At 52.4% G+C, this 14,935-nt stretch overlaps 2 protein-coding genes across 7 annotated transcripts; both read left to right on the forward strand.

Annotated features, from left to right (window-relative positions):
- Positions 1 to 4: 4 nt before the first annotated feature.
- Positions 5 to 1,420, forward strand: MGAT1 (alpha-1,3-mannosyl-glycoprotein 2-beta-N-acetylglucosaminyltransferase; the record flags this gene model as incomplete). The annotated part of the gene is made up of 1 exon (XM_062019681.1): positions 5 to 1,420. A coding segment is annotated over one exon (516 nt), but the record flags the coding sequence as incomplete, so codon positions are not given.
- Positions 1,421 to 2,415: 995 nt separating this feature from the next.
- Positions 2,416 to 14,669, forward strand: LOC104556543 (butyrophilin subfamily 1 member A1). 6 transcript variants are annotated; one of them, XM_062019666.1, is made up of 6 exons: positions 2,416 to 3,411; positions 4,528 to 4,624; positions 5,559 to 9,948; positions 12,876 to 13,148; positions 14,163 to 14,222; positions 14,308 to 14,669. In XM_062019666.1, the coding sequence occupies exons 2-3, from the start codon at positions 4,549 to 4,551 to the stop codon at positions 6,071 to 6,073; spliced, it is 591 nt and encodes a 196-aa protein (XP_061875650.1). In that variant the 5' UTR covers positions 2,416 to 3,411; positions 4,528 to 4,548; the 3' UTR covers positions 6,074 to 9,948; positions 12,876 to 13,148; positions 14,163 to 14,222; positions 14,308 to 14,669. The 6 variants fall into 5 exon arrangements, with proteins under 6 accessions (XP_061875650.1, XP_061875649.1, XP_061875646.1 ...); XM_062019665.1 differs by having other exon boundaries at positions 3,118 to 3,422; XM_062019662.1 differs by lacking the exons at positions 2,416 to 3,411; positions 4,528 to 4,624 and adding an exon at positions 11,690 to 11,778 and having other exon boundaries at positions 6,084 to 9,948.
- Positions 14,670 to 14,935: the final 266 nt, after the last annotated feature.

A 14,935-nucleotide genomic window follows, 5' to 3' on the forward strand; every position in this document is an offset into this window, starting at 1 on the left:
TGAGCTTTGGGAAGAGCTCGAACCCAAGTGGCCCAAAGCTTTTTGGGACGATTGGATGAGACAACCTGAGCAGAGGAGAGAAAGGTCCTGTGTCAGGCCTGAGGTGTCCAGGACCATGACTTTTGGTAGGAAAGGGGTGAGCCATGGCCAGTTCTTCGACCAGTACTTGAAGTTCATCAAACTCAACGACCGCTTCGTGCCTTTCACCCGCCTCGACCTCTCCTACCTCCAGAAGGACCGATACGAGCGCTCCTTCCTCCCCACGGTCTACTCAGCCCCTGAGGTCAAGGTGGAGGAGCTCCAGAGCAACAGGAGGAAGGAGCTGGGCACGGTCAGGCTCCAGTACAGTGGGAGAGATTCCTTCAAAGCCTTTGCCAAAGCTCTGGGCCTGATGGACGACCTCAAATCCGGGGTCCCCCGCGCCGGCTACCGCGGCATCGTCAGCGTCGTGTACCGCGGCCGCCGCGTCTACCTGGCGCCTCCCTCGGACTGGAGGGGCTACGACCCCACCTGGAGCTGAGGGGAGCCCCCTCTCCCTCCTCTGAGTCACTTTTGGGGCTGTTTCTCTTTATTTCATCACTTTGGGGAGGTTTTGAGCCCATCTGGAGTTAATTGGATCCCCCTCTCCCTCCTCTGGGTTGCTTTTGGGGTGTTTCTCTTCATTTCATCACTTTGGGGAGGTTTTGAGGCCACCTGGAGCTGAGGGGATCCCCCCTCTCCCTCCTCAGAGTCACTTTTGGGGCTATTTCTCTTCATTTCACCACTTTGGGGAGGTTTTGAGCCCATCTGGAATCAACAGGATCCCCCCTCTCCCTCCTTAAAGTTGTTATTCGGGGTGTTTCTCTTTATTTCATCACTTTGGGGAGGTTTTGAGCCCATCTGGAGTTAATTGGATCCCCCTCTCCCTCCTTTGAGTTGCTTTTGGGGTGTTTCTCTTCATTTCACCATTCTGGGGAGGTTTTGAGCCCGTCTGGAGTCAACAGGATCCCCCCTCTCCCTCCTCAGAGTTGCTTTTTGGGGTGTTTCTCTTTATTTCACCACTTTGGGGAGGTTTTGAGGCCACTTGGAGTCAACAGGATCCCCCCTCTCCCTCCTCAGAGTTGCTTTTTGGGGTGTTTCTCTTCATTTCATCACTTTGGGGATGTTTTGAGCCCATCTGGAGCTGAGGGGATCCCCCCTCTCCCTCCTCAGAGTTGATTTTGGGGCTGTTTCTCTTCATTTCATCATGTTGGGGAGGTTCCAACCATGGTTACAACCCTGGGGCCACAAACCCCATGTTTTGGGCCACAAACCCCATGTTTTGGGTCATAAACCCCACATCAGCTCCTCCTGGAGTTCATAACTCCCCCTCCCCTCCTCAGAGTCGTTTTTTGGGGGCTGCTTCTCTTTGTTTCATGGTTTTAGGGGTGTTTTGGGGTGTGGGGGCTGGGGAGTGTCTTGCCTGAGGGAGGGTTGGGGCTGAATTTCAGGGCTGAGGCGGAACAAAAAGTGTTTTCTGGAATAAAAGGTTCAAACAAAGCAGAAAGAAAGACCCCAAAAGTGAAAGAATCTCCCCCAAAACTCTGGTTCCTTTCCCTTGGTGCTGCCCAGGGCCTGGAGTGTGCTACAGGGCCTCAGCCTTGTGTTCACACACCCTCTGGGGAGGGGTCTCGAGGTCTGTGGGGGTCTGTACAGGTCTGTGGGGGGCTGTACAGACCTATGGGGGTCTCTCTAGGTCCATGGGGGGCTGTACAGGTCTGTGGGGGTCTCTCCAGGCCCATATGGGACTCTCCATGTCTATGGGGATCTCTCCAGGTCTATGGGGGTCTCTACATGTCTATGGGGGTCTGTAAAGGTCCATATGGGTCTCTCCAGGTCTATATGGGGGTCTCTCCATGTCTGTGGGGGGCTGTACAGGTCTGTGGGGGTCTCTCCATGTCTATGGGGATCTCTCCATGTCTCTGGGGGGGTCTCTCCAGGTCCATATGGATCTCTCCAGGTCTATGGGGGGTCTCTCCAGGTCTATGGGGGTCTGTACAGACCTATGGGAGTCTCCTCATGTCTATGGGGGTCTCTCCAGGTCCATGGGGGTCTGTACAGATCTGTGAGGGTCTCTCCAGGTCCATATGGATCTCTCCAGGTCTCTGGGGGTCTCTCCATGTCTATGGGGGTCTGTACATACCTATGGGGGTCTCTCCAGGTCCATATGGGTCTCCTCATGTCTGTGGGGATCTCTCCATGTCTCTGGGGGTCTCTCCAGGTCCATGGGGGGCTGTACAGGTCTGTGGGGGTCTCTCCAGGTCCATGGGGGTCTCTACATGTCTATGGGGGTCTGTAAAGGTCCATATGGGTCTCTCCAGGTCTATATGGGGGTCTCTCCATGTCTGTGGGGGGCTGTACAGGTCTGTGGGGGTCTCTCCATGTCTATGGGGATCTCTCCATGTCTCTGGGGGGGTCTCTCCAGGTCCATATGGATCTCTCCAGGTCTCTGGGGGTCTCTCCAGGTCCATGGGGGTCTGTACAGATCTGTGAGGGTCTCTCCAGGTCCATATGGATCTCTCCAGGTCTATGGGGGTCTGTACAGACCTATGGGGGTCTGTACAGGTCCATATGGGACTCTCCATGTCTATGGGGATCTCTCCAGGTCTATGGGAATCCCTTTTGGGGGGGGTTGATGCCTTTTGGGTGGATTTGATGCCTTTTTGGAGGGTTTGATGCCTTTTTTGGGGGGGTTGATGCCTTTTTGGAGGGTTTGATGCCTCTTGAGGTGGTTTGATGCCTTTTTGGGTGGGGGGTTGATGCCTCTCAGGAGGATTTGATGCCTTTTTGGGAGGTTTGATGCCTTTTGGGGGGTGTTTGATGCCTCTTGGGGGAGTTTGGTGCCTTTTGGGGTGTTTGATGCCTCTTGGGGGAGTTTGATGCCTTTTGGATGGGGAAAAAACAGATTTCCTTCCTCCCATTTGTGTTTAAACACCTTTCAAACCAGTTTTAAGTCTCCTTCTGGTCTCCTTTCACCCTCCCACCCCTCGCTGGGAGCTGCTCTGACCCTTTTCTCTCTCCCCAGAGCCAAACTGGGGGTGAAAACAGCCCCAGTTCCTTCCTCCTGCTGGAATAAAATGAGTTTTTGAGCACTCACATAGTAACTTGGGGCCAGAAACGTGCAATCAGGGGGTGCAGGAGGTGTCTGGGGGGGAGAGATTGGAGGTCTCCTCCCTCCTCAGCTGATAAAAGCTGGCGGGGGCTGAGCCACGACTGAGCTTTTGCTGAGCCTGTGCCAGAGAAGGTGGGGAACAAACCCCCAAAAGGGGGGAAAAACACCAAAAGAGGGGAAAAAAAGACCAAATAGAGGAAAATCAAGCCCAGACAGAGAAGCTGGTGGAGGAAAAGCAGCTGGAGAGACCCTGAAACGGCGCCAGAGCCACTGAGGAAAAGGTTGGAGAGAGGTAAAGTCCCTGAGCTGGTGGGATGGGGGTGGTCACATCATTTTTGGGGGGAAAAAGGGGTTTTGTGGGCACTCCCCTCCCTCCATGCACAGAAGGGAGGTGGATTTCTCCTTGCTCTGCCTGTAGAGGTGCTTAGTGGTGGTTTTGGTGCTGATGACTCGCTTCCCACCCTCCATTTGGGCTGAAAAACCACCTTTTCCCTTCATTTAAACCCCATTTGCTCCCCTTTCCCCACAACTTTGGCTCATCCCCGTTGTTCCTGGCTCACAGTGTGGTTTATTCAACCATCTGGGGGCTTCTTCACCCATTTCCAACCTCCCTCAACCCCTTCTTTGCTCCCCAAGACGTCAGAGGATGGTTTCCAGCCCCTTTTTATCTCCCTCTTTGCACATTTGCACCCTGAGGCCCAGGGGCCCATCTCTCCTCCTCCCCCCCCTCCCAAGATTGCTTTGGGCTGAAGAAAACTGGACTCAATTCATCTCAGTTTCAAGCATTTCTCTTTAATTCACTCAAATAAACCTCAGCTGATTTCATCACCCCCCTAGAAAGGAAGGGTGGAGGTTCTGGGGTGGATTTGAGAGGGGTTTAACCAAAAGGTGGAGGTTTTGGGGTGGATTTGAGATGGGTTTAACCAAAGGGTGGAGGTTTTGGGGTGGATTTGAGATGGGTTTAACCAAAGGGTGGAGGTTTGGGGTGGATTTGAGAGGGGTTTAACCAAAAGGTGGAGGTTTTGGGGTGGATTTGAGATGGGTTTAACCAAAGGGTGGAGGTTTTGGGGTGGATTTGAGATGGGTTTAACCAAAGGGTGGAGGTTTTGGGGTGGATTTGAGAGGGGTTTAAGCACAAGGAATTGAGGGGGTTGGGGTGGATCTGAGATGGGTTTAAACACAAGGAATTGAGGGGTTTGGGGGTCTAATCTGACCTCTGAGGTTGATGGATCCATCCCAACGTGCTCCTCACGATCAAGAGGAACCTTGATCCATCTCCTTGGGTCTTCCCATCAATCCCCCTTTTTGATGGGATCTGAAGCTGTTTTGGGGGTGAAATGTGGTTTTTGGGACCAGAAGCTGATTTTTGGTGGTGCTTTTCCCCCTTCCTCCTGCAGGGAGCGTGGTGGGGGGTTGTGATGACGTTCCTCCTCAAACCACGACCACGCACGTGGGACCTGGGCCTGGACTATCAGACAGTGAAAGAGTTTGAAGGTAACCAAAGGCTGGAGAGGAGCAAAGGTTTGGTCTCTGATGTTTCCTGGGCTGGATCCTCCCATCTCCAACCTCCATCTTTTGTCTCCTCCACCTCCAAGCTCCATCTCTTGGTTCCTCCATCTCCAACCTCAACTGGAGGTCCTCCATCTCCAACCTCCATCTCTTGTCTCCATGTCCAACCTGGTCTAAGATCCTCCACTTTCAACCTCCATCTCTTGGCTGCTTCATCCCCAACCTCAACTGGGGATCCTTCATCTCCAACCTTCATCTTTTGTCTCCACCTCCAACCTCCATCTCTTGGCTCTTTCATCTTTAACCTCTAGTGAAGATCCTCCATCCCCAGCCTCAACTGGAGATCCTTCATCTCCAACCTCCATCTTTTGTCTCCTCCACCTCCAAGCCCCATCTCTTGGTTCCTCCATCTCCAACCTCAACTGGAGGTCCTCCATCTCCAACCTCCATCTCTTGTCTCCATGTCCAACCTGGTCTAAGATCCTCCACTTTCAACCTCCATCTCTTGGCTTCTCCATCTCCAACCTCAACTGGGGATCCTTCATCTCCAACCTTCATCTCTTGGTTCCTCCATCTCCACCCTCAACTGGAGATCCTCCATCTCTTGTCTCCATGTCCAACTTGGTGTAAGATCCTCCACTTTCAACCTCCATCTCTTGGCTTCTCCATCTCCAACCTCAACTGGAGATCCTCCATGTCCAGCCTCAACTGGAACATCATCTCCAAGCTCCATCTCTTGGCTCCTCCATCTCCAGCCACAACTGGAGATCCCACACCTCCAACCTCCATCTCTCTTCTCCTCCACATCCCACCTGGCCTCAGACCCTCCTTCTCTTTGTTCTCCCACCTCCATCTCCTCTTGGGCTCCTCCACTCCTCAAGTTCACCTCCTGATTCCTTCTCTCCTTCTGCTCTTCCAGTGGACGTCACCTTGGATCCAGCCACGGCAGGTCCAGAGGTCATCATCTCCCAGGACCTCAAAGAAGCCACCTGGGGTAAACCTGGACAGTGGTGGCCCAAGGGCCTGGCTCAGTTTGACACAGACCCCTGTGTGTTGGGCAGAGAAGGTTTCACCTCGGGCTGTCACTACTGGGAGCTGGAGGTCAAAGGACGTTTCTGGGCCGTGGGGGTGGCCAGGGAGTCTCTCCAGAGGAAAGGACGAGTCCTCTTCAAGCCCAACACGGCCATCTGGGGCTTGCAGAAGTATGATGAGCTCTGTGTGGCCCTCACAGCTCCTTCCAACACTTCCATCCCCCTCCTCAACGGGGACATCGGGGTCTACCTGGACTACGAGGTGGGACAAGTCTCCTTCTACGCCGTCGGCAGCCGGCAGCTCGTCTTCACCTTCCCCGTGGGTTCCTTCAGCGGAGAGAGGCTCTTCCCCTACTTCTGTGTCCTCCTCTCCACCATCAAACTCTCCCCCAAGGCTCAATGAAGCAACCTGTGGGGTCCCCCCCAAAGCTGGGAAGAGGTTGGATGCTCCTCAGCTCTTCCAGATCTTGGAGTCATCTCCAACCTCCATCTCCAACCTCCATCTGTTGGCTCCTCCATGTCCAACCTCAACTAGAGACCATCTCCAACCTCCATCTCCAACCTCCATCTCCAACCTCCATCTCCAACCTCCATCTCCAACCTCAACTGGAGACCATCTCCAACCTCCATCTCCAACCTCCATCTGTTGGCTCCTCCATGTCCAACCTCAACTAGAGACCATCTCCAACCTCCATCTCCAACCTCCATCTCCAACCTCCATCTCCAACCTCAACTGGAGACCATCTCCAACCTCCATCTCCAACCTCCATCTGTTGGCTCCTCCATGTCCAACCTCAACTAGAGACCATCTCCAACCTCCATCTCCAACCTCCATCTCCAACCTCCATCTGTTGGCTCCTCCATGTCCAACCTCAACTGGAGACCATCTCCAACCTCCATCTGTTTGCTCTTCCATCTCCAACCTCCCTCTCTTGTCTCCTCCATGTCCAACTTGGCCTGTGATCCTCCATCTCCAGCCTACAACTCTTGTCTCCTTTGTTTCCAACCTCAACTGGACATCCTCCATGTCCAACCTCCATCTCTTGGCTCCTCCATGTCCAACCTCAACTGGAGATCATCTCCAACCTCCATCTCCAGCCTCTTATCTCTTGCTTCTTCCACCTCCAACCTCCCTCTCTTGTCTCTTCCATGTCCAACTTGGCCTGAGATCCTCCATCTCTGGCCTCCTCCATCTCCAGCCTCCATCTCTTGCTTCTTCCACCTCCAACCTCCCTTTCTAGTCTCCTCCATGTCCAACTTGGCCTGAGATCCTCCTTCTGCAACCTCCATCTCTTGCCTCCTCCATCTCCAGCCTCCATCTCTTGCCTCCTCCATGTCCAACCACCAGTTCATGGTTCTACCTCACCTCAGATGGCTCCAGTTGGGGATTTTTTGGGGTTGTTCCACTCCGCCAACGCTCATTATCAGGAGTTGACCTTCACCCACCTGCTTTTGACCTGAAATCTTGGGGTTTCTCCCCAAACTCACCCCTCTCTGAAGGTTCTTTTCCCCTCAGCATCCACATTTCCCTCCCCAAACGTTTCAGACCCCTCAGTTTTGGTGTTTACACCAGTCTCTACCTCACCATGAAGCTGATTTTGGCATCACAACCGTGTGCTCACTCCCCCCTCAATCCCCTCTCCCCCTCCCACATTGTTTATCCCATCAATTAACATGCAGTTAATTAAAACCAGCCTCTGATTAGAACAAAAGCATCTTCCTGCTGTGTTTTTGACCCTCCCAGGGCCTCCCTGACCCCCCAACATCAATGTATAGACACACACACCCCCATATGTCCAGGTGTAGGTGCCAGTGAGTGTGTGGAGCCTGTGGTGTGTATGTACAGGCTGTAAGTGCCCTGTGTACACACAGCATGGGCCAGATACACATCAGAGAGACACTAAGCAGAGGGAGGGGGCTGTGGAGACATGAGATCTAGTGCTGTAGCTATAGATACAGCATGTCTAGTACATCTATAGCCTATATATAGTGAGTCTACTGTGGATCCACTAGATCTGGTGCTATGGCTCGAGGCACATTGGGTAAATACCTGTACTCTGGTGACATTCTGTACAGTGACAGCTACAGACACACTGTGTAAATACATAGACTCAGACTCTTTATGTGAAGGCACAAACTCTTCCCTTTCCCTGTGTGTGTGAAGCCCCAAACTATCTTTTCCTTCCCTATATCTGAAGCCCCAAACTCTCTTTTCCTTCCCTATATCTGAAGCCCCAAACTCTCTTTCCTTTTTAGGTCTGTGAAGCCTCAAACTCTTTCCCTTTCCTGTATGTGGAGCCTCAAACTCTCTTTTCCTTCCTTGTGTTTCTAAAGCCCAAACTCTCTTTTCTTTCCCTGTACCTGAAGCCCCAAACTCTCTTTCCTTTTCCTTTAGATGAAGCCCCAAACTCTTTTCTTTCCCTGTGTTTGTGAAACCTCAAACTCTTCGTTTCCTGCATGCAGAGCTCATCTCTCCCTCTTTGCATCTGCATGCTGTGTGTAGAGCTTGTCTCCTCATTGCATCTGCCTGCTGTGTGCAGGGTTTGTCTCTCCTCATTGCATCTGCCTGCTGTGTGCAGGGTTTGTGTGCAGGGCTTGTCTCCTCATTGCATCTGCCTGCTGTGTGCAGAGCTCATCTCTCCTCATTGCATCTGCATGCTGTGTGTAGGGCTTGTCTCTCCTCATTGCATCTGCCTGCTGTGTGCAGGGCTTGTCTCCTCATTGCATCTGCCTGCTGTGTGCAGAGCTTGTCTCTCCTCATTGCATCTGCATGCTGTGTGCAGAGCTTGTCTCCTCATTGCATCTGCCTGCTGTGTGCAGAGCTTGTCTCTCCTCATTGCATCTGCCTGCTGTGTGCAGAGCTTGTCTCTCCTCATTGCATCTGCATGCTGTGTGCAGAGCTTGTCTCCTCATTGCATCTGCCTGCTGTGTGCAGAGCTTGTCTCTCCTCATTGCATCTGCCTGCTGTGTGCAGAGCTTGTCTCCTCATTGCATCTGCCTGCTGTGTGCAGGGCTTGTCTCCTCATTGCATCTGCCTGCTGTGTGCAGAGCTTGTCTCTCCTCATTGCATCTGCATCCTGTGTGCAGAGCTTGTCTCTCCTCATTGCATCTGCATACTGTGTGCAGGGCTTGTCTCTCCTCATTGCATCTGCCTGCTGTGTGCAGAGCTTGTCTCTCCTCATTGCATCTGCCTGCTGTGTGCAGGGCTTGTCTCTCCTCATTGCATCTGCCTGCTGTGTGCAGGGCTTGTCTCCTCATTGCATCTGCATGCTGTGTGCAGGGCTTGTCTCCTCATTGCATCTGCATGCTGTGTGCAGGGCTTGTCTCCTCATTGCATCTGCATGCTGTGTGCAGGGCTTGTCTCTCCTCATTGCATCTGCATGCTGTGTGCAGAGCTCATCTCTCCCTCTTTGCATCTGCATGCTGTGTGCAGAGCTTGTCTCTCCTCATTGCATCTGCCTGCTGTGTGCAGGGCTTGTCTCTCCTCATTGCATCTGCCTGCTGTGTGCAGGGCTTGTCTCTCCTCATTGCATCTGCCTGCTGTGTGCAGGGCTTGTCTCTCCTCATTGCATCTGCATGCTTTGTGCAGAGCTTGTGTGCAGGGCTTGTCTCTCCTCATTGCATCTGCCTGCTGTGTGCAGAGCTCATCTCTCCTCATTGCATCTGTGTGCTGTGTGCAGGGCTTGTCTCTCCTCATTGCATCTGCATGCTGTGTGCAGAGCTCATCTCTCCTCATTGCATCTGCATGCTGTGTGCACAGCTTGTGTGCAGGGCTTGTCTCTCCTCATTGCATCTGCATGCTGTGTGCAGGGCTTGTCTCTCCTCATTGCATCTGCATGCTTTGTGCAGGGCTTGTGTGCAGAGCTTGTCTCCTCATTGCATCTGCATCCTGTGTGCAGAGCCTCTCTCTGCCTCTTTGCATCTGCCTGCTGTGTGCAGAGCTTGTCTCTCCTCTTTGCATCTGTGTGCTGTGTGCAGAGCCTCTCTCTGCCTCTTTTGCATCTGCGTGCTGTGTGCAGAGCTTGTGTGCAGAGCTTGTCTCTCTCCTCTCTGCGTGCTGTGTGCAGAGCTTGTTTCTCTTTGCATTCACGGATGTGACTAAGCCCTTGGAACGCCTCCAAACCTCGGGTGTTTCTGGTATCCTTTGTGCCCTGCAACGTTCAGCTGCTCCTCCACCCCAGCACGGAAAGTCCCCTTAGCTGCCGGTTCCTCTCTTCCCTCAGCCTCTCCTCCCTTCCAACCATGGCACCGCTGCTGATGCTCCCCCAGGAGCTGCAGGTGAGGAGGGGATGGGGATGGGGATGGGGATGGGGATGGGGATGTGGGGGGAGACACTTGGGACTCCAGGGCGTTTTTGGCATTGATCCACTTACACCCCTTCCACACCACTCCACCCCAGCCAACCTCTTGCTTTTAGCTGGGGGGGGTTGTTCAACCCTTTTCCCACCCATCCCCTGACCCTTCTAAAGCTTAAACCTCCCTTTCTGAACCCAAACCCTCCCCAGACCTCTGAACCCAAACCAGTTCCCAGCCAAACCTGCCATCTCTGCTTTTGCTGCCTCTCCTTGTCCTTGGTGAATCCCTTATTCAACTTTAACCCCTCACTTTTAACCCCAACCCCTGGCTTTTTACACCTCATCCCCCTCTTTCTGACTCACCCCCCACATTTTAAAGCCTAAACCCTCATTTCTTGAAGCCAAACTCCCTTTTTTAAACCCAATCCTCTCCTTTTTAAGCCCAACCCCCCCCTTTTCTTAAACCCAACCCTTCTCTTCCTAACTCTACCCCCTCTTTTTTAAGCCTAAACACCCTTTTCTTGAAGACTAACCCTCCTTTTTGTAAACCTAATCCTTTTTCTAACTCTACCTGCCCTTTTTAAGCCCAAACTCTCTTTTCTTTAAGCCCAAACTCTCTTTTCTTTAAGCCCAAACTCCCTTCTCTTTAAGCCCAAACTCTCTTCTCTTTAAGCCCAAACTCCCTTCTCTTTAAGCTCAAACTCTCTTTTCTTTAAGCCCAAACTCTCTTCTCTGTAAGCCCAAACTCTCTTCTCTGTAAGCCCAAACTCTCTTCTCTTTAAGCCCAAACTCTCTTTAAGCCCAAACTCTCTTTAAGCCCAAACTCTCTTAACTTTAAGCCCAAACTCTCTTAACTTTAAGCCCAAACTCTCTTCTCTTTAAGCCCAAACTCTTCTCTTTAAGCCCAAACTCTTAAAGCCCAACCCCTTTAAGCTCAACCCCTTTTTTTACACATGCTCCTTCTCTAACTCACTTTTTTAGGCCTAAACCCTCTTTTTTTAACCCAACCCCCCCTTTTTTTTAACCCTAATCCTCCTCTTTTTTAACCCTATCTCCTCTTTTTCACCTTAAACCCTCCTTGTTGAACCCCAACCCCCCCTTTCTTTAACCCTAACCCCATTTCTTCATGTCCAACCCCTCCTTTAAAGCCCCTTTGTAAAGCCTCACCTCTTGAAGGGTGCTTTTGTAGACCCTCAACTCTTTATGTCAGGGTTTTGGTTTTGTAGAGCCTCAGCTCTTTATTTTTCAAGGGTTTTTTTGGGTGAAGCCTCCACTCTCAACTCTTCTTTCTCCTTTGGTACAGCCTCAACTCTCACTTTCTTTTTACTCCAGAACCTCAACTCTCTGTATGTTGCTTCTCCTTTTCCAGAGCCTCAGCCCTCATTTTGGTTTGCTTCTTCCCTTGCAGAGCCTCAGCTCTATTTCAGAGCCTCAACTCTCTCTTGTTTCTTCTTTTTGCAGAGCCTCCACTCTCTTGTTTCTTTTTTCTTCCAGCCCCTCAACTCTCTCTTCTCTTTTGCTGGGATGGAATCTCAACCCTCCTTCTGTCTCAGTTTGACACCTCACCCTTCATCTTTTTACCCCTAAACCTCCTTGTTTTTAGCCAGTTTACCCTATATCCAGCCTATTAAAACCCAGAGTGAGGCCCACGTGATGTTTGAAGGGGAGGAGCAGGAACCTCAGTCTCCATCTCAGCTCCCATCCTTTCTCCTCTTCTTCTGCAGCTCATCTTCCATCCTCACTCCAAGCTCAGCTCTCATGGGGCTTCTGTGGCTGCTGCTGCTGCTCCCCCTGAACCTCCTGGAGGCTGCAGGTGAAGTGTGTGTGTGTGTGTGTGTGGGGACTGAGTTGGGGAGAACTTTGAGGCACTTTAAAACTTGAATGAAACTTTCCCTTGGCCCCGCTGCGGCTGCAGCACGGCGCCAGCTCCTTCCCCACCCCCAAACACCTGATTTTGTAGGGCTGGGAGAGGAGTTTAAATGCTTTTTCCATCTCTCCCTTGCCCCTTTCTGAAGCCCTTCCAGTCCCTTTTAAACTTGAACTAAACCTCTTTAGGCTCAGCTCTTCCCTCTCTCCCATCCATTGCAGCGTGACGTCCCCACGTCTCCCCCCTCCAAACAACTCTGGGCTGCTTTGAACTCTTTCCCATCTCTCTCCTGATTCCTGCAGGGGGTTTTTGGGGGGGGGGTGTGTGTCTGTGTGTGTGTGAATCACCTCCCCTCCCCATCTTTTGACCCCCACTCTTCATTTTTGGCAACCTCTCCCTGCCCCCCCCCTCATGTTCTTGCATCATCCCATCCCCCCCCCACCTTCCTATGGGCTTGTTTTTGCAAACTCAGCTATTTTAGACAACCCTCCTCCCCATCTTTTCCCACCCCTCCCATTTCTTGCAACCTTTGCAAATCTCTTCTTTACCTTTATCCCTCCCTTTCTGAGCCTAACCCCCCTCCTTTTAACCCCTCCCCTCCAACTCACCCCCTTTTCTTTAACCTCCCTTTAACTCACCCCCTTCTCTTTATCCCCCCTCCAACTCACCCCCTTCTCTTTATCCCCCCTTTAACTCACCCCCTTTTCTTTAACCCCTCCCCTTCTCTTTAACTCACTCCCCCTTTTTTTCAAGGTCAACCCCTTTTTACTACACCTGAACCCCCCTTTTCTCCAGCCCCTTTTCATAGAGCCACATCTCTCTGCTTCTTACATTTGCAGACCCAGAACTTTCCCCTTTCTGGGTGTTTTCTTGCTAGACCCAGAACTCTCAGCTTTCTGGGTTGATTTTCTCAGAGCTCCCAACTCTTCCCCCTTTCTTTCACTTGTAGATGCTGAGCTCCCTGCAACCCCCCCATCCTTATTTCCCTTCTACTCTCCTTTCTCCCTCCCTCAAGCTGATTTCAACCTTCTCCATCCCTCCAGGCCAACCTTGTCCCAACGTCACCATCAGCGTTCGCCGTGGCCTCATCACCATCCCCATCAACTCCACCTCAACCATTGTCCTCAAGAAATGGATGAGCAGCCACTGGGAAGAGCTTTTTGTGTGCCCTGGCAAGTGCCACAAATACTCCAGCCAGAACTACATCCTTGTCCATCTGTCCCAGGGGGAGCTGCAGCTCAGTGGTGCCTCAGCTGGTCATTACCGAGTGGACAAGAGTTTGGATGACTCTTGCTTGATGCACATCTACCTGGATGGTGAGAGCACCCCCAAAAAGCCCTGCTTTGGGGTCAAGGGAGGGCTGTCCTGGGTGGGTTCAGTGAGGATGTGCAGCAGGGAGAGCTGGAGGGTTGTGCACAGAGGAACCTGCTGAGGGGCACCAAGGGCTGAGTCCTGCAGCTGGGGAGGAACCAGCCCAGCACCAGGGTGAGGTTTGGGGTGACCTGCTGGAGAGCAGCTCTGGGAGAAGGGAACCTGGTTGATGACAAGCTAAGCATGAGACAGTGATGTGGCTGAGGAAGCCAGTGGCAAGGGCATCAAGCAGAGTGTGGCCACAGCCACCAGTGACCCACAGCCCTCAGCAGCAGGGCTTTGGGATCCCTCCAGGGCTGGGCAGCCTGGCACAGGGGCTGACACCCCTCTCAGGGGCAAATCAGCCTCAGCCTCCTCTGGGGCAACTTGGGGCTGTTTCCTCTTGTGATGGGATTAGAGAGCAGAGACCAGCCCCAGCTCCCTGCAGCCTCCTGGCAGGGAGTGTCACAGAGGGCTCCTGTCTCCCCTCAGCCTCTTCTCCAGGCTCAACACCCCCCTCAGCTGCTCAAAACTCCACCAAACCCCACTTTTTCCCCTCAAAACTCCTCCCAAACCCCTCTTTTCCCCCCTCCCCCCCAACCCCACCAGTTTGTGGTCTCTGCCCCCACTCCTCTGGCAATGAGGGGCCCAACACTGAACCCAACACAAGCCCAGCACAGCAACCACCACCCTGGTCCTGCTGGTCACGCTATTTCTGATCCAATCCACGCTGCCCTCAGTGTTTTTGGCCACCTGGGCACCCTCCTGGCTCATTTTCAGCCCAAACCCATCTTGCCACGTGTCTTCTCAGCATGGTGGGACTTGGAAGGACCCTCTGCAGAGCTCCTCCAGCCCAAGCTCCTGCTAAAGCAGCTTCCCCTCAATCACTGGGGGCACAGGCAAAGAACCTTGGTGGGAAAGAGCCAAAAAGAAGGGATTTGGGGGAAGATTTGGGATCATTCACCCATTTTCTCCTGCAGACACAACTCTACCTCCACCTGCCACCTATGCACGAACTCCCAGAGCCACAGCATCTTCAGGTGAGTGCAACCAACTGGGGGGGAAAACCCCCCCTGCCCACCCCCTAATTAACAGCACTAATGAATGTGTGTTTCTCCATCCCAGGCTGGGTTGTTCTGGTGGCCTTGGTGGTGGTGTGGATCTTCACCATCACCTAGAAGAAGAGTTTGTGACCTAAACCACAGCCAGGAAGGGACAAATGGGGCTTTTTGGAGGGGACAGAACACCAGCCTGGCTGCAGACTCAGCATCTGAGTGTTGCAACACCCTCCACTGCCCTTTTTTTTGGATCAAAAAGCACTTTTTTCCCCCCATTTCAAACTTGAATCGAGTTCTCCAAACCAGTATTTAAGGGGGGAGGGGGGGAATCATCACTTTGGTTGGTTTCCCCCCCCCCCATGTTTACACTACAGTTATTTATGACTTTTTCTATGCTTTAAGGTGCAAAAATAAACCCATTTTCTTCTATTTCCCCTTGTCCCAGCTGCTCATTATTCCCTCTGACCTGTTGCATTTGGGTGGGAAAAAGGGGAAAGATCAAAGGTGACATTTTTATGGCACAAAGCCCCAGTTTGAGGCCAATTCCTTCAAGGGAAAGAGGTTTGGGGCTGATTTTTCCCCCCTTTTTTCACCCCTGGGTGTGTTTTTGTGATGTTGGATGAGGGAGACAGAACTCATTGGGCAGAGCTCAGGGTGGGGGGTTGGAAATGCCCTTTTCCCACGCCTGCAGGGAT

Source organism: Colius striatus, unplaced genomic scaffold (genome assembly GCF_028858725.1).
Source record: "Colius striatus isolate bColStr4 unplaced genomic scaffold, bColStr4.1.hap1 scaffold_105, whole genome shotgun sequence".
Lineage (NCBI taxonomy): Eukaryota > Metazoa > Chordata > Aves > Coliiformes > Coliidae > Colius > Colius striatus.

Excerpts from the sequence above, each read along its gene's own strand:
- LOC104556543 (XM_062019662.1), top strand. The coding sequence starts at position 8,128 with ATGCAGAGCTCATCTCTCCCTCTTTGCATCTGCATGCTGTGTGTAGAG.